Source organism: Macaca nemestrina, chromosome 8 (genome assembly GCF_043159975.1).
Source record: "Macaca nemestrina isolate mMacNem1 chromosome 8, mMacNem.hap1, whole genome shotgun sequence".
NCBI classification, from domain to species: domain Eukaryota; kingdom Metazoa; phylum Chordata; class Mammalia; order Primates; family Cercopithecidae; genus Macaca; species Macaca nemestrina.
The window spans coordinates 123,667,170-123,694,669 of NC_092132.1; the positions used below are offsets into that span (position 1 = coordinate 123,667,170).

At 44.6% G+C, this 27,500-nt stretch overlaps 1 protein-coding gene across 4 annotated transcripts; it reads right to left on the reverse strand.

Moving 5' to 3' along the window:
- Window positions 1-3,020: 3,020 nt before the first annotated feature.
- Window positions 3,021-26,330, reverse strand: LOC105481964 (UBX domain protein 8). 4 transcript variants are annotated; one of them, XM_071068435.1, is made up of 8 exons: window positions 25,702-26,330; window positions 18,279-18,401; window positions 16,699-16,766; window positions 14,745-14,867; window positions 12,942-13,064; window positions 9,312-9,353; window positions 6,596-6,670; window positions 3,021-3,310 (listed from the first exon to the last, which is right to left on the reverse strand). In XM_071068435.1, the coding sequence occupies exons 1-8, from the start codon at window positions 25,787-25,789 to the stop codon at window positions 3,143-3,145; spliced, it is 810 nt and encodes a 269-aa protein (XP_070924536.1). In that variant the 5' UTR covers window positions 25,790-26,330; the 3' UTR covers window positions 3,021-3,142. The 4 variants fall into 4 exon arrangements, with proteins under 4 accessions (XP_070924536.1, XP_070924535.1, XP_070924537.1 ...); XM_071068434.1 differs by having other exon boundaries at window positions 16,699-16,769; XM_071068436.1 differs by lacking the exon at window positions 25,702-26,330 and adding an exon at window positions 25,520-25,681 and having other exon boundaries at window positions 16,699-16,769.
- Window positions 26,331-27,500: the final 1,170 nt, after the last annotated feature.

Genomic DNA, 27,500 nt, shown 5'->3' on the forward strand with positions numbered 1-27,500 from the left:
TGTATTTTCCACTTTCCACACAACTGCAGGTGATAGCGTTGCTGAACTTACTGCCTCTAACCAGGACTTCCCTTTCTCCAGTGCCCAGGAATACTCCCAGGTTCAAGCAATTCTCTTGCCTCAGCTTCCCAAGTAGCTGGGACTACAGGAAACTGCCACCACACCCAGCTAATTTTTGTATTTTTAGTAGAGATGGGGTTTTGCCATGTTGGCCAGACTGGTCTCAAACTCCTGGCCTCAGGTGATTTGTCTGCCTTGGCCTCCCAAAGTGCTGGGATTACAGGCATGAGTCACCATGCCTAAACAAAAAAAATATTTTTTAGAGATAGGGGTGTTGCTATGTTGCCCAGTCTGTCCTCAAATTCCTGGACCCAAGCAATCCTCCTGTGTTAGCCCTCCTGAGTAGTGGGGACTACAGGTATGCACCACCATGCCTGCCTCCAACTGTGAGGCATTTATCCAATTTCAAAGCACTGTGGGCTTTCAGCAGCACTCTCCTCAAAGTCCACTGCCTGATTCCAAAGGCACTCCTGCACTGAAGGGTTTTGTTATGGTAGCACCTTGCTAACAGATACACAAATCTGTGTTATATATTGCTCCATACATTACAAATGAACTCAAAACTTAGCTGCCTCACAAATCCTGAGATCTCAGAATCTGGGAGCATCCTAGTCCGGTGGTTCCGGCTTGAGGCTTGCATGCAGTTGTACTCAAGCTGTTGGCCAGAGTGACCAGCTCTGAAGACTTGGCTGGGACCTGAGGGCCACCTCTAAGCTTTCTCTCATTGCTGTGGGCAGGAAGCTTCAGTTCCTTGCTGTGTGGGCCTCTCCATGGGGTCACTCACAACAGGACTTCTTCCCCTCCCCCCAGAGCGAGGGACCCAAGAGAGACCACCAGGACAGCCATGGTCTATTATAATCTAATCTCAGAAGTGATGTGCTACCACTTTTTTTTTTTTTTTTGAGACTCAAGAGATCCTCCCACCTCAGCCTCCCTAGTAGGTGGGACTACAGGCACGTGCCACCATGCCTGGCTAATTTTTGTATTTTGTATTCTTTGTAGAGACAGGGCTTCACCATGTTGCCCAGGCTGGTCTTGAACTCCTGGGCTCAAGCAATCTGCCCATCTTGCCCTCCCAAAGTGCTGGGATTATAGGCATGAGCCACTGCGCCTGGCCTCATTTTTTTCAATGTGAGGTATTCTAGAACCAACCTGCCCTCCCACCCCAAATTTAAGGTTGAGACAACTTACTATTTATTTTCAAAGAAGTATTAAGTATCTAACATACAGTAGGTACTTCTGAGGGCAAAAAAACACAGTCCTTGCCTTTGAGAAAGTGCCTATTTGAGAAAACAAAACACAGCTATAATACAGTGTGACAAATTCTACAGAAGGGGATAAAGGGAATGCCCAAGAGAGCCAGATAAGCAGATTTTTTTTTTTTTTTTCAGATGGAGTCTCGATTTGTCGCCATGCTGGAAAACAGTGGTGCGATCTAGGCTCGATGCAACCTCCGCCTCCTGGGTTTAAGCTATTCTCCTGCCTCAGCGTCCTGAGTAGCTGGGATTACAGGTGCACAACACCACTCTCAGCTAATTTTTTTTTTTTTTTTTTTGAGACGGAGTCTTGCTCTGTCACCCAGGCTGGAGTACAGTGGCATGATCTCAGCTCACTGCAAGCTCCACCTCCCAGGTTCATGCTATTCTCCTGCCTCAGCCTCCCGAGTAGCTGGGACTACAGGCGCCCGCCACCACACTCAGCTAATTTTTTGTATTTTTAGTAGAGACGGGGTTTCACCGTGTTAGCCAGGATGCTCTCCAGCTCCTGACCTCATGATCCGCCCGCCTCGGCCTCCCAAAGTGCTGGGATTACAGGCGTGAGCCACCGCGCCCGGCCAATTTTTGTACTTTTAGTAGAGATGGGGTTTTACCATGTTGGTCAGGCTGGTCTTCAACTCTTTTTTTTTTTTTTTGAGACACAGTCTCACTCTGTCACCCAGTCTGGAGTGCAGTGCCATGATCTAAGCTCAGTGAAACATCTGCTGGCCAGATTCAAGCAATTCTCCTGCCTCAGCCTCCCGAGTACCTGGGAATTACAGGCACCTGCCACTGCACCTGGCTAAATTTTGTATTTTTAGTAGAGATGGGGTTTCACCATCTTGGCCAGGCTGGTGTTGAACTCCTGACCTCATGATGCACCTGCCTTGGCCTCCCAAAGTGCTGGGATAATGGGCGTGAGCCACTGTGCCTAGCCTGGTCTCGATCTCTTGACTTCATGATCCGCCCGCCTCAGCCTCTCAAAGTACTGGGATTATAGGCATGAGCCACCACACCAGGCCTGAGCAGACTTTTAAAACAGAGCATGAGACAAGAAAAAAGGAGTGAGTAGAACAAAGTTAAAAGCCTTTTATAACCACACTTGGAGTCTGAACAGTGCATGACTTTATCATTATAACCTTAGAAGCAGGAGAGGGAAATGATCAGATACATTTTTTAAAATTCACCTATATTTTAATGCTTTCATAGTTTTTTTTTTAAAAATATTGATTCATTTGGAACTTTGTAAATATAACATTTAATACAAGTCAAAATTATATAAATCGCAAACATCAGTTAACTGTAATGCATACCCATCAGAAAGAACTTTAAAGCCTCCAAGAGCTTTGAAGCTTCTTCCAAGTTTTCAATTTCACAGATATACAGCAGAATAAACACTCCTGCTTATAAGACTTTGAAGAATTTGACTGAATCATGAAATACTGTGTGGTAAGATGGATTGAAGAGGCAGAAAGCAAAGTTCTATGGGTTTGTTTTCTAACACTGAGAAATCATGTCAGCTGGGAAAAAATAGCAATTACGGAGTGCCTTACTGCATACATTTTTACCTCGTTCTCATTTGGTACACTGTAAAATGGCACAGTCCACAGATTATTGTATGCAGAAAGCAATCCTTTTCTAATCCTATTCCCATGGATATCAATGTTCAATGTTTACTGCCATGAGCTCAATCAAGGTATGGTGTGGTTTTAATGTGAAGCCTTTATTGTGCCAGGAGGTGATGGCATAGCTGACTTCAAGCAGAACAGGGAGCATGTAGAGACTGGGTTTCGCCATGTTACCCAGGCTGGTCTCAAACTTCTTTCCTAGTTGGTCTGCTCCTTCTCTTCCAGGATGAGCACAGTGTCCACAGTTATTCCTACGTCCTCCAGCGACTGGCCCCCCTCCACTGCCAGAGGCCGTCTGGGAAAGGAAGTAGAAAGGCTGTATAGAGATGTGTGGTACCCAATTCTCATCATCCAGTCAAGTAAGACCTAGAAGATAAAAAGCTTGGCTTAGTCATTATCAAATACTTTACACACCGTGTCCCTTTAGACCACCATAACATTTTATAATTTTGTCAGTGTAAAATCACATCCCTAGGAGTCATGAGACAGAATTTTCATACCTTTCAAAGAAACTTTCTAGAGCTTAAAGGAAAATAGCTTGCCATGAGTTTTGAGATAGGAATATTCTTTTTTTTTTTTTTTTTTTTTGACATGGGAGTCTTGCTCTGTCACCCAGGCTGGAGTGCAATGGCACAATCTCGGCTCACTGAAACCTCCACCTCCTGGGTTTAAGCGATTCTCCTGCCTCAGCCTCCAGAGTAGCTTGGATTATACAGGCGCCTGGCACCATGCCCGGCTAATTTTTGTATTTTTGGTAGAGATGGGGTTCCACCATGTTGGCCAGGCTGGTCTTGAACTCCTGACCTCAAGTGATCTGCCTGCCTGCGCCTCCTGAAGTGCTGAGATTACGGCCATAAGCCACTGTGCCCAGCCAAAAATTAGCCAGGCGTGGTGGCGGGCACCTGTAATCCCAGGCCCTCAGGAGGCTGGGGAGGGAGAATAATTTGAACCCAGGAGGCGAAGGTTGCAGTGAGCTGAGATCCCGCCACTGCACTCCAGCCTGGGTGACAGAGCAAGACTCTGTCTCAAAACTATATATACACACACACACACACACACACACACACACACACGTATGTATACATTTTTTTCCAAACATATAATGGCACAGAAGTTTGAGACCAGCCTGGGTAACATGGCGAAACCCAGTCTCTACAAAAAATACAAAAATTAGCCAGGTCCGGTGGTGCGTGCCTATAATCCCAGCTACTCAGGAGGCTGAGGTGCAAGGACCACCTGAGCCCGGGAAGGTCAAGGTTTCAGTGAGCTGTGATTGTACCACTGTGCTTCAGCTTTGGTGACAGAGTGAGAACCAATCTCACAAAAATAAATAAAAACAATTGTAAATTATCTGTCAGGAACACTGATCCTATTTACATTCACATTAACAAGTTATGATGGCCAGACACAGTGGCTCACACCTGTAATCCCAGCACTTTGGAAGGACGAGGCAGGAGAATCATTCGAGCCCAGGAGTTCAAGATTGACCTGGTCAGCATAGTGAGACCCTGTTCTATTTTTAAAATATAAAAAATATTAAAGGTTTTCTGTTTTGTTGTTTTTTGAGACAGTCTTGCTCTGTCTCCCAGACTGGAGTGCAGTGGTACAATCTCGGGTCACTGCAACCTCCGCCTCCCGGGTTCAAGCAATTTTCCTGCCTCAGCCTCCTGAGTAGCTGGGACTACAGGCGCCCACCACCATGCCTGGCTAATTTTTGTATTTTTAGTAGAAACAAGGTTTCACCATGTTGGCAAGGATGGTCTCAATCTCTTGACCTCGTGATCTGCTTGCCTAAGCCTCCCAAAGTGTTGGGATTACAGGTGTGAACCACAGTACCCAGCCAAAAAACTATTAAAGTTTTAAGAATCCCTGTTTTCCAATCTGGGTACTATTTCTTTTTAATCTCTGACAGTCCAGTTAGGTAGAAAATACAGTTTCATTTTATTTGTACTTCATTGATTCTGTGTGAGGCCAAACTTTTTTTCATATATTTATCTGTCACTGAGTCTTCTTTAGGAAACATGATATTCATATGTTTCTTTCCCTGTCAGTCTACTGAGGTGTTTATCTTTTCTTTGATTTAAGCTCCTTATAAAAAATGACTGTCACACATAAATAGTAAAATGGGCTGGTTGTGGTGGCTCACGCCTATAATCCCAACACTTGGGGAGGCCAAGGTGGGCGGATCACTTGAGCCCAGGAGTTTAAGACCAGCCTGGCCAACATGGCAAAACCCCGTCTCTACTAAAAATACAAAAATTAGCCAGGAACAGTGGTATGTGCCTCTGGTCCCAGCTACTTAGGAGGCTGAGGCACAAGAATTGCTTGAGGCCGGGAGATGGAGGTTGCAGTGAGCTGTGATCGCACCACTCCATTCCAGCCTGGGTGACAGGGCAAGATTCTGTCTCCAAAAAAAAAAACAAAAAAAAAAACAAAAAAAACCCTAAACTTTATGAATAGTTTCTTTACGGAATTTTTAATTTTTTTTTTTTGAGCGATCTCAGCTCACTGCAAGCTCCGCCTCCCGGGTTCACGCCATTCTCCTGCCTCAGCCTCCCGAGTAGCTGGGACTACAGGTGCCCGCCACCTCGCCTGGCTAATTTTTTTGTATTTTTAGTAGAGACGAGGTTTCACCATGTTAGGATGATCTTCATCTCCTGACCTCATGATCCGCCCGCATTGGCCTCCCAAAGTGCTGGGATTACAGGCGTGAGCCACCGCACCTGGCCGGATTTTTTATGTAGTCAAATCCAGTATTTTCCATTACGGTTTATAGCATTATTGTCATTGAAGGTTAAATACAACAAACAGGACAGAAAATTATTTACATATATTTTTAATGCACACATAATTTTATGTTTAAATGTAATTAGAGATGGAAATATACCAAAATGTTAGTAACTGGTTTTGGCATGAGACTACAGATCAAATTTTTTTCACTCTACTTTTCCATATTTTCCAAATTATCACTAACAACCACAGTATTCTTTTTTATTATTTATTATTTTTGAGACAGAATTTTGCTCTGTCACCCAGGCTGGAGTGCGGTGGCACGATCTCGGCTCATTAAAACCTCTGCCTCCCAGGTTCGAGTGATTCTCCTGCCTCAGCCTCCCAAGTAGTGGGGATTACAGGAGTCCGCCACCATGCTCGGTTAATTTTCATATTTTTAGTAGAGATGGGGTTTCACCATGTTGGCCAGGCTGGTCTCGAACTCCTGACCTCAAGTGATCTGCCCACCTTGGCCTCCCAAAGTGTTGGGATTATAGACGTGAGCCACTGCACCCAGCCCACGGTACTGTTTTTAAAAGAAAAAAAAAGTCTAAAGTTAATAGTGGCTACTTCCTAAGGATTTAAAAGCATCTTGCCCATCAAATTATGAAAATGTAATGAAAGCAAACAACAAAGGAAAAATACACCAAAGGGAAAGAATAAGTAAAATGTGAATGCAGAGATCACAATTCAGAGACATCCGGCATGCATGCCTAGTTAGCCAAATTTCTGCATTGTGGAGTACCTGGAAATGTCCTTTATCCATACCTGATGGGAGGTGCAGGATGACAATGTGATCACACCTTCCCAAAGGCATGTGAATAAACTACTGCCAAATTCAACAAAGATATTTCTCAAAATGCGAATTCCTTCACTTACCTGTGAGCTGCAGGACTTCAAAAACCTTCTCCTCAGGACATTCCCACTGGGACATCGGAGAGCAACAGTAACTACCTGAGGAAGAAAGATTCACATAAGAACTCCGATCCATTGCTCTTTGCAATCCCTTTCATTCTATAAAACAGCTAAGCAGCTAAAAAGGACTTAGATGCTGCTTTGCTAATTATTAAAAGACATAGGTAGGGCATGGTGGTGGCTCACGCCTATAATCCCAGGACTTTGGGAGGCTGAGACAGGCGGACCACTTGAGGCCCGGAGTTTGAGACACCCCCCTGCCACAAAAAATAGAAAAATTAGCTAGACGTGGTGGTGCACTCCTCTAGTCCCAGCTACTTGGGAGGTTGAAGTGGGAGAATTGCCTGAGCCCAGGGAATCTGAGACAGCAGTTAGCTGTGATCATGCCACTACACCCCAGCCTGGATGACAGAGCAAGACTGTTTTTTTTAAAAAAAAAAAAAAAAAAAAAAAAAAAGACATTATAAAATGAGAAGATGACAAATTAGTGTTTATTTTTCAACTGTCAAGAAACCCTTTATGACTAACATGATCATTAACTGTGCTGGGAGTTATGTGGGTATCATATTATGTATAAGTGGTGGTTTTAGAGCAGCACCCCTCCCTCTCAGGAAAGCTATGTTAGAAAATATTTCCAACAGGCCAGGTGCAGTGGCTCAGGCTGTAATCCCAGCACTCTGGGAGGCCGAGGTGGGCAGATCACTTGAGGTCAGGAGTTCAAGACCAGCCTGGCCAACATGGTGAAACCCCATCTCTCCTAAAAATACAAATATTAGCCAGGCATTGTGGCACACACCTGTGGTCCTAGCTACTCAGGAGGCTGAGGCAGGAGAATGGCTTGAACCCGGGAAGCAGAGGTTTCAGTGAGCCAAGATCGTGCCATTGCACTCCAGCTTGAGCAACACAGTGAGACTTGGTCTCAAAAAAAAAAAAAGCTTTCCCATCAGGCACAGTGACTCACACCTATAATCCCACCACCTGGGGAGGCCAAGGTGAGAGGATCACATGAGACCAGGAGTTGGACCAGCCTGAGCAACACAGTGAGACCCAATCTTTACCAAAAAAAATTTTTTTCTTTTTTTTTTTTTTTTTTTTTTTTTTTTTGAGACGGAGTCTCGCTCTGACACCCAGGCTGGAGTGCAAGTGGCCGGATCTCGGCTCACTGCAAGCTCCGCCTCCCGGGTTTACGCCATTCTCCTGCCTCAGCCTCCCGAGTAGCTGGGACTACAGGCGCCCGCCACCTCGCCCGGCTAGTTTTTTGTATTTTTTAGTAGAGACGGGGTTTCACCGTGTTAGCCAGGATGGTCTCGATCTCCTGACCTCGTGATCCGCCCGTCTCGGCCTCCCAAAGTGCTGGGATTACAGGCTTGAGCCACCGCGCCCGGCCCAAAAAAAATTTTTTTAATTTAAAAATTAGCCAGGCCTGGTGGCATGTGCCTGCAGTCCTAGTTACTTGGGACGCTAAGGTAGGAGGATTACTTGAGCCTGAGAGGTTGAAAATGCAGTGAGCTATGATCATGCCACTGCACTCCAGCCTATGAGACAGAGCAAAAGCCTGTCTCAAAAAAAAAAAAAAAAAAAAAAAAAGGTTTCCAAGGAGTATAGCTGTTGCCGAGCCCCAAGAAGTGGCTTCTCCTGGATTTACTGCCCAAATGACTTAATGGCTTTCAAGACAGGTGTGTGCTCCCCATACATGAGGAAGTGTCTCTAAGTAGGGTGGCCAGTGACAGGAGGGCACCACGGACTATGACTCAGCAACTGGGAAGAAGGCAGCTTGACACAGCTGGGGATCAGTCCTAGCCCAGCCCCCAACGGCAAACCACTCCTAAATTAAAACAGCTTACAACGTAGTTGCCCTCTTCATTTTCTCCTTTGAAAAGGAGAACTGCAATTTGAAGTCATTTGCCTAGTTTTTTTCCTTTTTGTAGTGACAGGGTCTCACTATGTTGCCCAGGCTGGTCTTGAATTCCTAAGCTGAAGTAATCCTCCCCTCTTGGCCTCCCAAAGTGCTGGGACATATGCCTATTTTGATTCTGTTTTAGTAAGCCATGCATTATCTGACCTAAACTTCTGGAAAAGCCCACGTGTATCCTATGCCTGAGGCAGTGGGTGGGTGTAATCCTACCACTTTGGGAGGTCAAGACAGGCAGATCACCTGAGGTCAGGAGTTCCAGGCCAGCCTGGCCAAATAGGTAAAACCCCGTCTCTATTAAAAATACAAAAACTAGCCCGGTGTGGTGGCAGTTACTTGGGAGGCTGAGGCAGGGGAATCGCTTGAACTCGGGAAGCGGAGGTTGCAGTGAATTGAGATCATGTCATTGCACTCCAGCCTGAGTGACAAGAGCGAGACTTCATCTCAAAAAAAAACTCAGCACACAGCAGGCTTGCAAAATAGGACTCATGCTGAGGAATTTGATACTACACTGCATTCCAAATAAGACTGACTAACTAGGAGGCGGAGGCAGGTGGATCACTTGAGCCCAGGAGTTCAAGGCCAGCCTAGGCAACATAGTGAGACCCTGTCTCTATGTTCTAAAAAAGACCTAGTTACAGTATAATCACGTGAACACTTACGCTATCATATCTTTCTAAACCCAAGCTTAGATAAGACATATTTAATGGATGTTAAGCAAAGAAAATAGAAAATAAGTTTACTTTTCAAGGAGAATAACAGACTTACTTCTTCTGCTGTTTGAGAAGGTTCTTCAGGTAAATCAGGAATCTAAAGAAAAGGATTGGTAAGAGGAATGTAAACATTTTCAAGAAGCAAACAAAAGTGTCAGCGAGAAGAGTTCCTCTTAATACAGGGTTTAGACACACATCTAAGCTTACTTAAATCTTTATACATCTATAAAAAGTTTATAATGCAAATAGCTCAATTAATAAACATTTTTGGGCAAGTGTGCTAAAATTAATCATAAAAATAGGATTTGAGATAATAGCTCCCAAGCTATACATATTTAAAGGATTTTGCTTCTATTATGTTCCAAAATATTACTAATATATAAAAATGTACTATTTTTTTAAAAACAGCCAGATACAGTGGCTCATGTCTGGAATCCCAGCAACTCAGGAGGCTGAGGCAGGAGGATCACTTGAGCTCAGAAGTTCAAGGCTAACCATTGCAACAAAGCAAGACTGTCACTTAAAAAAAAAAAACACAAAAAACATGATGTGTATGCATATACACATACATTTACATAAAAACAGGATAAATATTAACATGAATCAGCCAGGCACAATGGCTCACGCCTGTGATCCCAACACATTGGGAGGCCGAGGCGGATGGATCACTTGAGGTCAAGAGTTCATGATCAGCGTAGCGAACATGGTGAAACCCCATCTCTACAAAAATACAGAAATTATCCAGGCATGATGGCAGGTGCCCATAATCCCAGCTACTCAGGAGGCTGAGGCAGGAAAATCACTTGGAACCCAGGAAGCAGAGGTTGCAATGAGCTGAGGTTGTGTCACTGCATTCCGGCCTGGGTGACAGAGCAAGCCTCCGTCTTTAAAAAAAACAAAAACAAAATTAGACCCCAAAATTATTTTGCTTCAAACATATACACATTTTATTTTATTTTATTTACTTATTTTTTTTCTGAGACGGAGTCTTGCCCTGTCGCCCAGGCTGGAGTGCAGTGGCGCGAACTCAGCTCACTGCAAGCTTCACCTCCCGGGTTCACACCATTCTCCTGTCTCAGCCTCCCAAGTAGCTGGGACTACAGGTGCCCCACACCATGCCAGGCTTATTCTTTGTATTTTTTAGTAGAGACGGGGTTTCACCGAGTTAGCCAGGATGGTCTTGATCTCCTAACTTTGTGATCCACCCGCCTCAGCCTCCCAAAGTGCTGGGATTACAGGTGTGAGCCACCACGCCTGGCCCATATACAAATTTTAACATGAATATGCACTTATTGTCACTCACACTCCCAGGTGACTGACAGAAACCATTTACTTTGGTTGCTTCTGTCATTTACTCATGTTTCCCTATTTCCATTAATCTATTAAGAATCCAGATATTGGGTTGGGTGTGGTGGCTCACGCCTGTAATCCCAGCACTTTCGGGGGCTGAGGCAGGCAGATCACCTGAGGTCGGGAGTTCAAGACCAGCCTGGTCAACATGATGATACCCCCATCTCTACTAAAAATACAAAAATTAGCCAGGAGTGCTGGCGCATGCCTGTAATCCTAGCTACTTAGGAAGTTGAGGCACGAGAATCTCTTGAACCCAGGAGGCAGAGACTGCAGTGAGCCATGACTGCACCACTGCACTCCAGCCTGGGTGACAGAGTGAGGCCCTGTCTCAAAAAAATAAAAATAAAACAATCCAGATATTTAGACCATTTTCTTTCATTAAAACATTTGTTACCAATGACTTCATCTCCAGGAACTCTCTTTATTGATTAATGCCACAGAATATATTTTATAACATGTAATCTAACCTTACTTGCATTTACTAAATAACTCATTTGTTTTCCTTTGGTATCAAAAGCATATGTGACTGCCAAGTAAAATCTGCCATCAGCAATAAGATAGTGTTATTAACAAAACACAAACATGAGTTTTTAGTCAGTCCGTTTAGTTCATATTGACCTTTTTCAAATGTCAGTGATAGTTCAATAATCTGATTCCTCTGCTTAATCTCCACTATGGGACCAGGAAATCTCAGATTGAGAAGGAGTATCTTAGAAACTATTTTCAGGGAATAGACAGCCTCCCAGCTTTCCCTAAGGGCCGGTAAAAACAGATTTCTTATTTCCAATCTTTCCCAGCTCCAATCGGAATTACGTTAGGGATTGAAGATTTGAATGAAAAACATGTATAATAAACCTGGGCACTAACCCAAAGTGACTGATTGCTAATCTATTCCCTAGAAGGGCCGATAAGGAAAATTATACACTCATGTTAATGACAGCTATTAGCCACTCACAAGACAGGGCTTGATAATGTCTTAAGTCAACAGGAACGCTTCCCTTCGTAAGCATTATATTTTTCATTTTTACATAATCAAATTCCTTAAAAAGAATTGAGTATTTTTGGCCGGGCACAGTGGCTCACACCTGTAATCTCAGCACTTTGGGAGGCCAAGGTGGGAGGATCATGAGGTCAGGAGATGGAGACCATCCTGGCTAACACGGTGAAACCCCGTCTCTACTAAAAATACAAAAAAATTAGCCTGGTGCAGTGGCAGGTGCCTGTAGTCCCAGCTACTCAGGAGGCTGAGGCAGGAGAATGGTGTGAACCCAGGAGGCGGAGCTTGCAGTGAGCTGAGATCTCGCCACTGCACTCCAGTCTGGGCAACAGAGCGAGACTCCGTCTCAAAAAAAAAAAAAAAAAAAAAAAAAAAATTGAGTATTTTTTTTTTTCTGAGACACAGTCTCACTCTATCGCCCAGGCTGGAGTGCAGTGGTGTGATCTAGGCTCACTGCAACCTCCCCTCCCCCGGGTTCAAGAGAGTCTCCTGCTTCAGCCTCCCAAGTAGCTGGGATTACAGGTGCCTGCCACTAATTTTTGTATTTTTAGTAGAGACGGGGTTTTACCATCTTGGCCAGGCTGGTCTTGAACTCGTGACCTTGTGAGCCACCCACATCGGCCTCCCAAACTGCTGGGATTACAAGCATGAGCCACCACGCCCAGCCCTTTTTTTTTTTGAGACAGAGTTTCACTATTGTCATCCAGGCTGGAGTGCAATGGTGCAATCTCGGCTCACTGCAACCTCCACCTCCTGGGTTCAAGCAATTCTCCTGTCTCGGCCTCCTCAGTAGCTGGGATTACAGGCGCCTGCTACCACGCCCAGCTAATATTTTTGTATTTTTAGTAGAGATGGGGTTTTACCATGTTGGCCAGGCTGATCTTGAACTCCTGACCTCAGCTGATCTGCCTGCCTTGGCATCCCAAAGTGCTGGGATTACAGGCGTAAAGCCACCATGTCCGGTCAATAATTGAGTATTTTCTAAACCTATTAGCATTTGTCTTTATTGCTTCCAAGTTGGATTCAGAGCATTAATATTAATATTGAACAAGGAAAAATCTTTTTTTTTTTTTTTAAATAGAGATGGGGTTTCACCATGTTGGCCAGGCTGGGCTCAAACTCCTGGCCTCAACCCTCCCAAAGTGTTGGGATTACAGGTATCAGCCACGGCGCCCAGCCTATTCTTAATAAAGGTGATCACTTTGTAAGGTAGTGGGAAGACACCATCTGGATAAAAGGCCAGTCCTGATCTTCACCCAGTACACCACCTCACCCAGAGTTTGATCCTCCTACTGCACACAAACACAATTCAATGACAGGCATGAAGTACTTTACCTCCTTGCATGTGGGCTGTACAGCAGGAGATGGAAATTCAGTTAAAGGTTTAGGCAAGTTCTGGCTCTTTGCTGCTTCTCTATTTGATGTTTCAAAAGATGTCTGACTTGTACCTTCATCACCCTGGTCAAACACAACAGACAGTTTCTAAAGAGATGTTTTCTATCAACTTTATTATATTCACAATTGTTTTTCCTTTTTCTTTTTTTTTACCCTGATGGCATGTCAGCAGAAAAATATTTGCAAGCCATTATGAGACCCAAAAAATTAAAGCATTATCTCCGTCAACAAGAAAACACGAGGCTTTAGCAGGGTGCTGTGGCTCACACCTGTAATCCCAGCACTTTGAGAGACTGAGGAAGGCAGATCACCTGAAGTCAGGAGTCCAAGACCAGCCTGGCTAACACAGTGAAACGCTGTCTCTACTAAAAGAATACAGAAATTGGCTGGGTGCAGTGGCTTATACCTGTAATCCCAGAATTTCAGGACGCCGAGGTGGGCAGATCACTGGAGGTCAGGAGTTGGAGACCAGCCTGGTCAACATGGTGAAACCCCACCTCTACTAAAAAAAATACAAAAATTAGCCAGGCATGGTGGCAGGCACCTGTAATCCCAGCTACTCGGGAGACTGAGGCAGGAAAATCGCTTGAGCCTAGGAGGCGGAGGTTGCAGGGAGCCGACATCACGCCACTGCACTCTAGCCTGGGTGATGGAGTTGAGACTCTGTCTCAAAAACAAAAATTAGCTGAGGCAGAAGAATCCCTTGAACCTGAGAGGCAGAGGTTGCAGTCAGCTGAGATGGCGCCACTGCACTCCATCTTGGGCAACAGAGCGAGACTCCGCCTCAAAAAAAAAAAAAAAAAAGAAAACTTAAAATTGTAAACTTCTGTAGAAACTGATAAAATTCATATTCAATGCTGAAGGAAAACATAACCAAAGTTTAATTTGACTTAAAAATCAGAATATATAATAACATACATAACATGAGCTTAATACCTTGGAGATCTTGACTTGAGGAAAGATCAGAATGTTCTTGCCCTCGTATAAGACAACAGCAATTTATTCAACAGTTTTAAAGACTATCTTATGCCACAGTTTTTGTTTGTTTGTTTTTTGGAGAAAGGGTCTTGCTCTGTCTCCCAGGCTGGAGTGCAGTGGTGGTCACAGCTCACTGCAGCCTTTTGACCTCCTGGGCTCAAGTGATCCTCCTGCCTCAACCTCCCAAGTAGCTGAAACTACAGCCACACACTATCACGTCTGGCTAATTTTTAATTTTTTTTTTTTTTTTTTTTTTTTTTTTAGAGACAAGGTCTTCCTATGTTGCCCAGGCTGGTCTCAAACTCCTGGTCTCAAGCAATCTGCCTGCCTCGTCCTCCCAAATTGCTGGGATTACAGGCATAAGCCACCACAACAGCTTTTTAAGGAACCAAGTTATATGCTCTTTAGGCACCAAAAAACACTTCACCAGCCAGGTGCAGTCCATGGTAGGGTGCACCTGTAGTCCTAGCAACTTAAGAAGCTGAGGTAGGAAGATCCTTTGAGCCCTGGAGTTTGAGGCTGCAGTGAGCTACGATCGTGCCACTGCACCCCAGCCTGGGCAACAGAGAGACACCCTGTCTTTTAAAAACAAAGACCAACCCCTTAACCATGCGATAAACAAGTATGCTGAACAAAAACTGATAGACAATCATTATCAATAAAAACTCCTAAAAACAGACTAACATCAGTTTCAATTACAAATCAATCATGTAATAGGAAACACAGTAAGAGGATTCAAAATATAAAATGAGAATATTTTCCAACCCCAAGTTTGTGACCACTGCTTAATTTCCAGGCTTCACCCGTCATTTGATAAAAGCGCTCCTCCAGTTTTCTCAATTTCATTTCCCGGTGAGGTTTTAAAACGTTCTCTATGTATCTGCTGGCCTGTTCAAAACAACAAATTAGGCGTTGTTACTATACATTAAAGTTCCTTAAAATGTACGCTATCTATAAAGTTGTAAATAAGAACCAAGTAAGAGCCCTGCTGGCTGAACAGAGCCACTGCCACCCTGTTTGGCTGCTTGGTTGCGGGGAGGCTCGTGCCAACAGGTAGACAGCAAGCTGGACAGACATTGGTTTTTTACCTGCCTGATTATGAAACTATCAACCAGGTTGTGGTTTTCATGCTGGGAACAATCCCATATCCTGATTCAAATGGAATGCCAGTATGGTAACTCCAAGGATTTGTCACAAATGGGAAACCAAGTGTCATCTTCAGAATTTCAGGTCTTAAATCTGGAAAGGGAAGCCAACATCCTTCATTTTTGTTTTGTTTTTGTTTTGTTTTTGTTTTGAGATGGAGTCTCACTCTGTCGCCCAGGATGGAGTGCAGTGGTGCAGACTCCACTCACTGCAACCTCCGGCTCCTGGGTTCAAGTGATTCTCCAGCCTCAGTCTCCCAAGTAGCTGGGACTACAGGTGCCCATCGCCATGCCCAGCTAATTATTGTATTTTTAGTAGAGATGGGGTTTCATCATGTTGGCCAGGCTGGTCTCAAACTCCTCACCTCAAGTGATCCACCTGCCTCTGCCTGCCAAAGTGCTGGGATTACAGGTGGAAAACACCAAGCCTGGTCAAATTTTTTGTTTTTTAAATGGCGTCTCACTCTGTCGCCAGGCTGGAGTGCACTGTCACAATCTTGGCTCACTGCAACCCCTGCCTCCTGGGTTCAAGTCATTCTCCTGGCTCAGCATCCCTAGTAGCTGGGACTACAGGCACATGCCACCACACCCAGCTAATTTTTATATTTTTAGCAGAGATGGGATTTCACCATGTTGGCCAGGATGGTCCTGATCTCTTGACCTCGTGATCCACCCGTCTCAGCCTCCCAAAGTGCTGGAATTACAGGCATGTACCACTATGCCTGACCCAAAATTTTAAAAAAATTAGCTGAACGTGGTGGTGTGTTTGTGTCTATAGTTCCAGCTACCCAGGAAGCTGAGGCAGGAGGATCCCATGAACCCAGGAATTTGAGGTGACAGTGAGCTATGGTTGTACCACTCCACCCCAGCCTGGGCAACAGAGAGAGGCCCAGTCTCAAAAAAAAAAAAAAAAAAGTATATCTATTCAATGCAATATTATTCATCCACAATAGGTAAATTCATACCAACAGAAAGCAGACTGGTAGTTGCCAGAGGATGGGAGGAGGGGAAAGTGGGGAGTGACTGTTTAAAGAGTATACGGTTTTCTTCATGGGAGATGGAACAGAGGTGGTAGTTGTACAACCTTGTGAATGTACTAAATGTCACTGAACAGCCTGGTCAATTGTGGCTGGGCACAGTGACTCATGTCTGTAATCCCAGCATTTTGGAAGGCCAAGGCAGGCGGATCACCTGAGGTCAGGAGTTTAAGACCAGCCTGGCCAATATGGCGAAACCACATCGCTACTAAAAATACAAAAATTAGCTGGGTGTGGTGGTGCATGCCTGTAATCCTAGCTACTTGGGAGGCTGCGGCGGGAGAATCGCTTGAACCTGGGAGGTGGAGATTGCAGTGAGCCAAGATCTCACCACTGCTTTCCAGCCTAGGTGACAGAGTGAGACTCCATTTCAAAAACAAGTAACATAAAATGGTCAAGTTTATGTCACATGAATTTGACCTCAATATATATTTTTTAAATCTTAGCACAAACACAGAAGCAACAGACCTTATTTTTAATTGCCTCAGAGATTTTTGTATTTCTCTATGCATAAAGTCTCTAAAAATTCTGGCTTACCTTCTCTCCTTGTGCCTCTTGTTGTTTTTTTCTCACAAGTTTTTGTCTTTTCTCATTCTTTTCTTCTTCTTCTAAGACATCAAAACATGAAAGTGCTTTTTACTTCCCAAATATCTCATTTGAAGTATAACCAATCAAATAATTTATCAAAAGAAAGAAAAAAAATCTGAAGTCTATGGTTGGGAGACCCTAACATATCACACTGTCATCTATGTTTGGGTTGAATAATATAACCTTTTAGGATTATGGTTTTATTCATAGTTAATTTGAAAGGGCTATACATTCAACACTGGTCACTTTCCTTTTATTTACTTACATTTAAATAAACAGTGAAAACACAATGTACCAAATTCACTAATGACAAGCTTCTTCCTAGTAGCATAGAAAATATGTAGTTTTTGGTTTTAAGATTCTGAGGCTAAGTACAATATTATTTTAAAAGGCTTCTAGGACTCACAAACTTTTGCTTATCAAAAATGAAATAGGCTAGGCGAAGTGGTCAAGCCTGCAATCCCAGCATTTTGGGTGACTGAGGCAGGTGGATCACTTGAGCTCAGGAGCTAGAGACCAGCCTGGGCTACATGGCGAAATCCCACCTCTACAAAAACTACAAAAATTAGCCAGATGCAGTGGTACACACCTGTAGTCCCAACTACTTGGGAAGCTGAGGCAAGAGGATCACTTGAGCCTGGGAGGAGGAGGCTGCAGTGAGCCAAGATCATGCCACTGCATTCCAGCCTGGGTGACAGAGCGAGACTCTGTCTCAAATTTAAAAACCAAAAGCAAGCATGATTTCCTAAAATTAAAAACATTTACATATAAAAGACAAAGGTGTCTAAGTAAAAACTGCTAGAATGGAACAAAAAATTAGGATGAAAAGCCTTTCAAGATTAATGGTAGATCGGCAGGGCGTGCTGTCTCATGCCTGTGATCCCAACTTCGGGAGGCTGAGGCGGGCGGATCACGAGGTCAAGAGATCAAGACCATCCTGGCAAACATGGTGAAGCCCCATCTCTACTAAAAATACAAAATTTAGCTAGGCATGGTGGTGCATGCCTGTAGTTCCAGCTACTCGGGAGGCTGAGACAGGAGAATCGCTTGAACCCAGGAGGCGGAGGTTGCAGTGAGCCAAGATTGCGCCACTGCACTCCAGCTGGTGACAGAGCGAGACTCCATCTCCAAAAAAAAAAAAAAGGTTAATGATAGATACTTTCACTCGGTAGAACAGCTCATAAACTGTAGGTATCAAACGGCAGTTAAGCAACACAAACACACAATTTAAAATTAGGGAATTTACCATATAACAACTTAGAAATGATATAGCTTAAAAACACACATATATGAGAAAAATGTACAATTTCTCATAAAAATGTTGGGATATAGTCCATGCAAAGCCATCATCACTAATTTTTAAAAACCACACACAAAATCATGACTAAAGCTGTGATGATTACTCTCCCTGAAACTACACATCACAAATTAATAGTAAAATGGTTCTTACTGTGCAAAGTTCTAGAATAAATAAAGGAAAGAAATTTGAGTAGAATGGCATAAAAGGGTAGCATAAATAATAAACTTACCCTTCAGATAAACTTGGGAAGATTTAAATGAGTTAAGCCATGAGGTAGTCACAGAAATAATTAAAGTAAGAAGAGCAAGCAGTAAGAAAATCCGGCCACAAAGCAAAAGAAAATCCTTGATTCCTGACGAAGGAAAAAAAAAAAAATTAAAATTCAAAACTTTTTGTCTTAAGAGACGAGGTCTCACTATGTTGACTAGGCTGGTCTCAAACTCCTGAGCTCAAGTGATCCTCCTGCCTTGGCCTCCCAAAGTGCTAGCTAGGATAATAGGCGTGAGCCAACATGCCCAACCCAAAACAGTTTTCTTGATACTCCTAATAAATTATAACACATTAGAAGATTATCTGTACTGGGAAAGTAAAGTTATATAACTGTCTTATGATTTTGTTCATATATAGTCATCCCTTAGTATGCATGGGGTATTGGTTCCAGGACTCCTGAGTATACCAAAATCCACGGATGTTCAAGTACCTGATATAAAATGGCATAGTGTTCGCATATAGTCTATGCTCCTACATACTTTAAATCATCTATAGATTACTCATATACTACCCAATGCAGCGTAAAGGCTCTATAAATAGTTGCTATACTTTACTGTTTATGGACAGGGAAAAAAGTCTGTACATGGTCGGGACAGACAGACAAACATTCATTTACCCCATTTTTTTTCTGAATATTTTCTTTTCTTTCCTTCTTTAAGAGACAGTGTGTTGCTCTTCTTGGTCTTGCTCTGCCACCCAGGCTGCTGGAGTGCAGTGGTGAGAACACGGCTCACTGCAGCCTCAACCTCCTGGGGCTCAAATGATCCTCCTGCCTTAGCCCCGCCAAGTAGCTGGGACTACAGGCACGCACCACCACACCCGGCTAATTTCTGTATTTTTTGTAGAGATGGGGTCTCGCCATGTGGTACAGTCTGGTCTTGAACTCCTGAACTCAGGCAATCTGCTCGCCTCAGCCTCCCAAGGTCCTGGGATTGTAGGAGTGAGACACCACACCCAGCCCTTTCTGAATAGTCTCAATCCACAGGTGCTTAAATCCTCGGATGTGGAACTCACGGATACAGAGGGCTTACTGTGTTCTCCTTTGGGCATTAAAAAACTCATAATGGTTGTCATTTCCAGAACAAATGTACAGAGCATAATTCTAGAATAAACACTATCTTGGGAATACAGTTATAATTAGAGCAATCAGCTACACTAAAAATATGAATATCAGTAATGTATAAGTTGTAGTTTCCCATATAGAGAAAATTACATAACTAGAAATAAAATTGTGAAAATATCGTGTTGGTCGGGTGTGGTGGCTCACGCCTGTAATCCCAGCACTTTGGGAAGCTGAGGTGGGCAGATCACGAGGTCAAGAGATCAAGACCATCCTGGCTAACACGGTGAAACCCTGTCTCGACTAAAAATACAAAAGATTAGCCGGGAGTGGTGGTGGGTACCTGTAGTCCCAGCTACTTGGGAGGCTGAGGCAGGAAAATGGCATGAACCCAGGAGGCGGAGCTTGCAGTGAGCAGAGATCGCACCACTGCACTCCAGCCTGGGCGACAGAGAGAGACTCCGTCTCAAAAAAAAAAAAAAAGAAAAGAAAAAAAGAAATCATCCTGTCAAATTCAAATTCTAGTTCTATGATAAACATTCTCACTGAAACACCAAATCCTTATTTCTCACAATTGTGTAACTGTGTGCTTCTGTATTTCTTGACATTTAGTCACTTGTAAGTAAAATTACAATTTACATGCTTGCCGAGGAAAAAGTAAAAATTTAGTATTTGGTCTTTTTATTTATTTATTTATTTATTTATTTATTTATTTATTTATTGAGACGGAGGCTCACTCTGTTGCCCAGGCTGGAGTGCAGTGGTGCAATCTTGGCTCACTGCAACCTCTGCCTCCCGGGTTCCAGCTATTCTCTTGTCTCAGCCTCCTGGGTAGCTCGGACTACAGGCATGCACCACCATGCCTCGCTAATTTTGTATTTTCAGTAGAGACAAGGTTTCACTACATTGGACAGGCTGGTCTCGAACTCCTGACCAGGAGCGGGTGGTGATCTGCCTACCTCATCCTCCCAAAGTGCTGGGACTGCAGGCATAAGCCACCACACCCAGCCAGTATTTGGTCTTATATTAAGAATCAAAGTGAAAATTATTTGAGCAAAAATCTACTACCTACTTTGCATAATACAATTTGGCAAATGTTGAAGGACAGGAGACAAAGCTGAGTTAAAAATGATTTCCATCCTTTCGGAATTTTTACTCTTGTGTTTTTAATTCTCAAAAGATAAATGGCAGAGATACAGAGGAATCCAATGTGATCAAGGCTGGTAGTCAATTAACTAAAACTTAAAGAAGGAATTAGAAAAACATATATATAGGCTGGGAGAGATGGCTCATGCCTGTAATCCCAGCACTTTGGGAGGCCAAGGCAGGCGTATCACCTGAGGTCAGGACTTCAAGATCAACCTGGCCAACATGGTGAAATCTCCACCTCTACCAAAATATAAAAATTAGCCAGGCATGATGGTGGGTACCTGTAATCCCAGCCACTTGGGAGGCTGAGGCAGGAGAATGGCTTGAACCCGGGAGGTGGAGAATACAGTGAGCAGAGATCAGGCCATTGCACTCCAGCCTGGGCGACAGAGTTTACAGACATAAATGTTTTATTTTAAACTGAAAACAGATGTATATTCTTACCTTTTTTTTTTTTTTTTTAGATGGAATCTCACTCTCTTGCCCAGGCTGGAGTGCAGCAGCTGATCATAGCTCACTGCAGCCACGACCTCCAGGGCTCAAGCAATGGTCCCATGTCAGCCTCCCAAGTAGCTGGCACCACAGATGTGGGCTATCAGATTATATATATATGTATATATATTTCCAAATGATGCCCGCTTCTTGGCCTCCCAAAGTGCTGGGATTACAGGCATGAGCCACCATGCTTGGCCTAATATTATTCTTTTTAAAACCCTACCAATTTAAAGTTGTTTAGAGAAGAAGTATGACTTAAAAAAAAAAAAATCACAGCTCTTCCAACTTGACAGTATTAACTATTGATTCAGGTGTTATTCAATATGACATATAATTTAATTTATTTTATCTCTGGCCAATACAAAAGTAGTTTAATGTCTAGAGTATTGGTATGTAAACAAACCACTGAGGCCGGGCGCGGTGGCTCACACCTGTAATCCCAGCATTTTGGGAGGCCGAGGCAGGAGAATCACGAGGTCAGGAGATAGAGACCATCCTGCCTAACATGGTGAACCCCATCTCTACTAAAAAATACAAAAAATTAGCTGGGCATTGTGGCGGGCGCCTGTAGACCTCGCTACTCGGAGGCTGAGGCAGGAGAATAGCATGAACCTGGGAGGCGGAGCTTGCAGTGAGCCGAGATCTCGCCACTGTACTCCAGCCTGGGCGACAAAGTTAGACTCCGTCTCAGAAAAAAAAAAAAAGAAAAGTGGCTGGGCGCGGTGGCTCAAGCCTGTAATCCCAGCACTTTGGGAGGCCGAGACGGGTGGATCTCGAGGTCAGGAAATCGAGACCATCCTGGCTAACATGGTGAAACCCCCTCTCTACTAAAAAATACAAAAAACTAGCTCGGCAAGGTGGTGGGCCCCTGTAGTCCCAGCTACTCGGGAGACTGAGGCAGGAGAATGGCGTGAACCCGGGAGGCGGAGGAGCTTTCAGTGAGCTGAGATCCGGCCACTGCACTCCAGCCTGGGCGATAGAGCGAGACTCCGTCTCAAAAAAAAAAAAAAAAAGAAAGAAACCACTGAGGCAAGGCGCAGTGGCTCACACCTATAATCCCAGCACTTTGAGAGGCTGAGGTGGGTGGATCACTTGAACTCAGGAGTTCGTAGCCAGCCTGGGCAACATGGTGAAACCCCATCTCTACTAAAAATACAAACATTAGCCAGGCATAGTGGTGAACACTGGTAATCCTAGCTACTTGGGAGGCTGAGTCATGAGAATGGCTTGAACCTGGGAGGCAGAGATTGCAGTGAGCTGAGATTGCACCACTGCACACCTGCCTGGGCAACAGAGTAAGACTCTGTCTCAAAAAAAAAACCATTGAGGCGTGGGATTTATGTTTCATACTACTGCTGTTTGTTCTAACAAGCAACCTGCAAACACCACATGGGAATACGAAAGAACTCTACTTGTGTGTATATCTTTTGAGAAAAAAAAATTTTTAAGGTTTTTTTTTTTTTTTTTCCCTTTTTTTTTGAGACAGAGTCTCGCTCTGTTGCCAGGCTGGAGCATGGTGCTGCAATCTCAGCTCACTGCAACCTCCACCTCCCAGATTCAAGCGATTCTCCTGCCTCAGCCTCCCAAGTAGCTGGGACTACAGGCGTGCGCTACCATGCTCCGCTAATTTTTGTATTTTTAGTAGAGACAGGGTTCCACCATGTTGGCCAGCATGGTCTCAATCTCTTGACCTCATGACTCGCCCACTTCAGCCTCCCAGAGTGCTGGGATTTTTCTGTGTACTTAAACTACAGACCCCATAAGCAGTGTACTTCAATGGATAACAAACATGAGGAACTGGCCTTAAAATATTTAGCTTAGGCCAGGCATGGTGGCTTATGCCTGTAATCCCAGCACTTTGGGAGGCCGAGGCGGGTGGATCACAAGGTCAGGAGTTGGAGACCAACCTGGCACAACATAGTGAAACCTTGTCTCTACTAAAACTACAAAAAAAATTAGCCGGTCATGGTGGCACATGCCTGTAGTCCCAGCTACTCAGGAGGCTGAGGCAGGAGAATTGCTCGAACCCTGAAGGTGGAAGTTGCAGTGAGCCGAGATTGCACCACTGCACTCCAGCCTGGGTGACAGGGTAAGACTCCATCTTAAAAAAAAAAAAAAAAAAAATTTAGCTTAAGTACAAGTAAAATGTATTGACAACAAAGGTTTTTTTACACAGTAGAAAAAGACAACGCAGGCCGGGCACAGAGGCTCACGCCTGTAATCCCAGCACTTTGGGAGGCCGAGGCGGGTGGATCACCAAGTCAGGAGATCGAGACTATCCTGGCTAACACAGTGAAACCCTGTCTCTACTAAAAATACAAAAAATTAGCTGGGCATCGTGGCGGGCGTCTGTAGTCCCAGCTACTTGGGAGGCTGAGGCAGGAGAATGGCATGAACCCATGAGGCGGAGCTTGCAGTGAGCCAAGATCGTGTCACTGCACTCCAGCCTGGGTGACAGAGCGAGACTGCGTCTCAAAAAAAAAAAAAGACAAGGCTAGTTTTTCAATATATGTCTGAATATTAGTATAGGCATAACCAGCCCTGTTGCTGGTATAAAGTATGATATGTAAAACAGACTTAAATACTGTTAACAAATAATTATTGGAAGCTCACTATCAAGAATCCAAAGGTAGCAAAAACAAAAAAAAAGGAAAAAAAATATATTAACAAAAAAAACTTAAAAAGGGAAAACAATCCAAAGGAAACAATCATTCATTCAGAATTCTGAGAAAGAAGCTAATTCCATGAAAATTTCAAGAACTAGACAAAGATGCTGCCAGGAGCCCAGGTGCAATTTCTAGAACCCTTGTCCCTAGTTCTATTAAACTAGAGACTGGTAAGTGCTGGGAATACAAAAACAAATTCCATTTGGTCTCTGCTTTCAAGAAACATATTTCTGGCTGGGCATGGTGGCTCACACCTATAATCCCAGCATTCTGGGTGGCCGAGGTGGGCAGATTGCTTGAGCCTAGGAGTTCCAAACCAGTCTGGGAAACATGGCAAAACCACTTCTCTGCAAAAAATACAAAAAATTAGCTGGGCATGGTGGTGTGGCACCTGTAGTCCTAGCTACTCAGGAGGCTGAGGTGTGAGGATCACTTGAGCCGGGAGGTCCAGGCTCTGCAGTAAGCCATGACCGTGCCACTGCACTGCAGCCTGGGTGACCGAGCAAGACCTTGTCTCAGATAAATAATAAATGAGCAGAGTAGGGGTGGATGTTGAAAAGACAAGGGAACAGGTGAATTTTGGAAATAGTGAGTGTGAAATCAACATTTCTGATCCTTTGGATAAAAGTCTTGTTACATTCCAACACAGCTTGAGTGAGTGGGAAGCATTAGGAAAGTCTTTGTACATTTTTTTTTTAAAGCATTTTATTTTCATTTCTTATTGCAGGCAACATTTCTAGGCATCTGACTCTTTGTGAGCAAGGAGAAAAGGTGGAGTAAGAGAGGGAGTACACAAAGCCAAGTTTCATTATGGTCCCTAACTTTAGAATTGACCTTAAAAAGGGAGACAGACATGTAAACTGATCACTGAAATGTCCAAAAATCAACTCATGATTCTCAGCATCTCCACTGTTTTTCTTTCCATTTTCCCTTTACCAGTAGCACTACCAAATACCTAGGTTTGTTCAATCCCCCATGAGGCAGTCGTCCTTGAATCCTTCCTTTCCCTTGCCCCTAACATCAACCCATAAACAAAGCCTGTTGGGTGATCCTGCTTCGTCAATATCTGTCTACATTTCATCTCCTCTTTTACTGTCCTAGTCCAGCCCATCATCACCACTTGTCAACTTCCAAAGCCTGACGTGCCTCACTGCTTCCACCATAGCTTCCGTCCAAAGCACTCTCCATACAGAATCGAGTGACCTTTTTAAAGCCTTAGGGAAGTCACTTAATCTCCCTAAATTTCAGTTCCCTCAGCTGTAAAATGGGGATTATAATAGTGCTACCCTCCTCTGACTGCAGGGCAGATTAAATGAGATAATAACTAGCACCTGGTATTTGGCTTATAATAGGTGTTCAACAAAAGTCATTATCCTGAGCCAATTCCTCCTCCTCTTCCCAGCTCTCCTTGATTCAGCCACAATGGCCTTCACCTTTTCCTCCAACATGTCACAATCTTTTTGCCTAGAATACTCCTCCCCTCCCCAACCCCTTCCCTGCCCCCACTGGCTTTTCACGGGTGTGGCCCCTTATTTAAATCTCAGGGCCAGGCGCAGTGGCGCAGGCCTGTAATCCCAGCACTTTGAGAGGCCGAGGCAGGAGGATCTCTTGAACCCAGGAGTTCGAGACCAGCCTGGGCAACATAGTGAGACCCTGTCTCTAATTTAAAAACAAAACAAAACAAAAAACCTCTCAGCCTAAATTCTCAGAAGGCCTTCATCTTATCAACCTGTTGATTTCCTTTTGAATGTTCACCAGGATACGAAAGCACTGTCTATGATTGCCCCTGTGCTCTTTGCCGCTACTCTCTTACACGCAAGACCAGCACACCTGGAGGGAAAAATTCCCCGAAGTGAAGTCGGCTCCGGAAGTGGGAGGCAGGCACGATGCAGTCTGGGAGTTGTAGTCAAAGCCGCTCCGAAGCGACGCAGCCGAAGAAGCGGTCATTCTATGCAACATTCCTGTGAAAATTACCCAGCTGTAACTGTCGAAGGGAAAAAGTCAACACTTACCTATATCCGGGATCCCACGCCGGAGCTCCAGACACACAAGGGGGACAGCAGAGAGGAAAAAAATACCAACAACCCCACGCGCAGCCATGGTGGCGGAAGCGCCTGGTCCAGGCTGAAAGCCCGCCCCTTCCGGCCTCGTTTTCTGGGAAGGAAGTGGAACTCTCCCTGCGGCGGGCAGGCTGGGAGAGGGTACCGTCCTATAGCTGCGTTGTTATTGAGGGGGCGCTAAGCCCAGTGTTTTTAACTCATAGTCTGTAGCCGTGTTTCAAAAGAAAGGCAAGTAGTCCCCCAAGTCACATGGTATCCAGAGGAGCGTGGGCTCTAGAGTGGTGGCTCCTTGGAGGGTAGGAGGGCAGGGGCTGCCCCTAAGGTCTCTGCAGCGTCGGTGAGAAAGCGCTTTCCAGAGGGAAGTGAAGCCGAAGAAAACGCTGATGCTGTGAGGAGGCAGCCTGGCCCCCCTGACCTTGTGGCTGTAGAGGATGGATGTGGGCTGTAGCACCTTCCTTATCTCCCTAACAGTTCCTGCTTCCTGTTCCCGACCGCACTCTCTGGTTCCTGCGGAAAGACAACTCGAAAGTGGGGCCTGCTTCCAAATACCTGCCCCTCAACAAGCACGTCCTAATGCCACGTCCTGGAGACCCGCTACCCCTTGTTGCGCCACTTGTCAGTTTTTCTCTTATGCGTTATTGTTGACCTTGACTTCATAGTTCTGTGACCTCATTGCCATCCTGTAACTCACCACTGTGCACTTCTCCCAACCTACTGAGGTCCTCCCAGGACCTACAACATTTCCTACTTAGAAATTATCTTTCCTGGCCCGGCTCACGTCTGTAATCTCAGCACTTTGGGAGGCCGAGGTGGGCGGATCACAAGGTCAGGAGTTCGAGACCAGCCTGGCCAATATGGTGAAACCCCGTCTCTACTAAAAATACAAAAATTAGCCAGGCATGGTGGCGGTCACCTGTAATTCCAGCTATTCGGGAGGCTGAGGCAGGAGAATTGCTTGAACCCGCATGCGGAGTTTGCTTTGAGCCGAGTTTGCGCCACTGCACTCCAGCCTGGGTGACAGAATGAGACTCCGTCTCAAAAAAAGAAAAAAATTATATTTCCTTGCTGGGCGCGGTGGCTCACACCTGTAATCCAGCACACAGGGAGAAAAAAAGAAAAATTCTTTTTCCTGACCCATCCATCTATCCTCCCACCTCACTCCAGTTTAGTTGATCTGACATTGAGCTCCACAGTTTGGTACTCTACAACTCTTGGAGATTGAAATATATACACGTTACTGAATTTGTCCTCAAGAAACTCAGCTTACTCGACTTTGGTTCTGTGGAGAAGAAAATAAACTGAGTGGGAAAGATAGCCGTGTAAGCAAATAAATATAATGCAGTGCCTGAGTGCTGTGATAGAGATATACACAGGGTGTTGCAGAACCATACCCGGACGGCTTGCAGAAGGCTTGCAGAAGGCTTTCCAAAAGGAAGTCCCGCGTACATTGTGTTGAAAGGTTAGGAATCTTGGCAAGGGTGCCCGGGAAGGGTGGGATTTCAAGGTTAGGAAACTGAGTGCAAAGGAACTACCAGTGATTATTGCTGCAGTTTAGAGCTTGAGGCCGGACTCGGTGGCTCACTCCTGTATTCCCAGCACTTTGGGAGGCCGAGGGAGGCAGATTGCTTGAGCTCAGGAGTTCGAGACCCCTCTGGGCAACATAGCTAAACCTGTCTCTCAAAAAAAAAAAATAGCTGCGTGTGGTGGCGTAGCCTGTGGTCCCAGCTACTCAAGAGGCTGAGGTGGGAGAA

Coding starts and splice junctions, on each gene's coding strand:
- LOC105481964 (XM_071068434.1), bottom strand. CDS start 25,789: ATGGCTGCGCGTGGGGTTGTTGGTATTTTTTTCCTCTCTGCTGTCCCC. Junction 14,868..16,698: donor AAGAGGCACAAGGAGAGAAG/GTAAGCCAGAAT, acceptor TGTTTTGAACAG/GCCAGCAGATACATAGAGAA. Junction 6,671..9,311: donor CTTCTCAAACAGCAGAAGAA/GTAAGTCTGTTA, acceptor TTTCTTCCTCAG/GTAGTTACTGTTGCTCTCCG.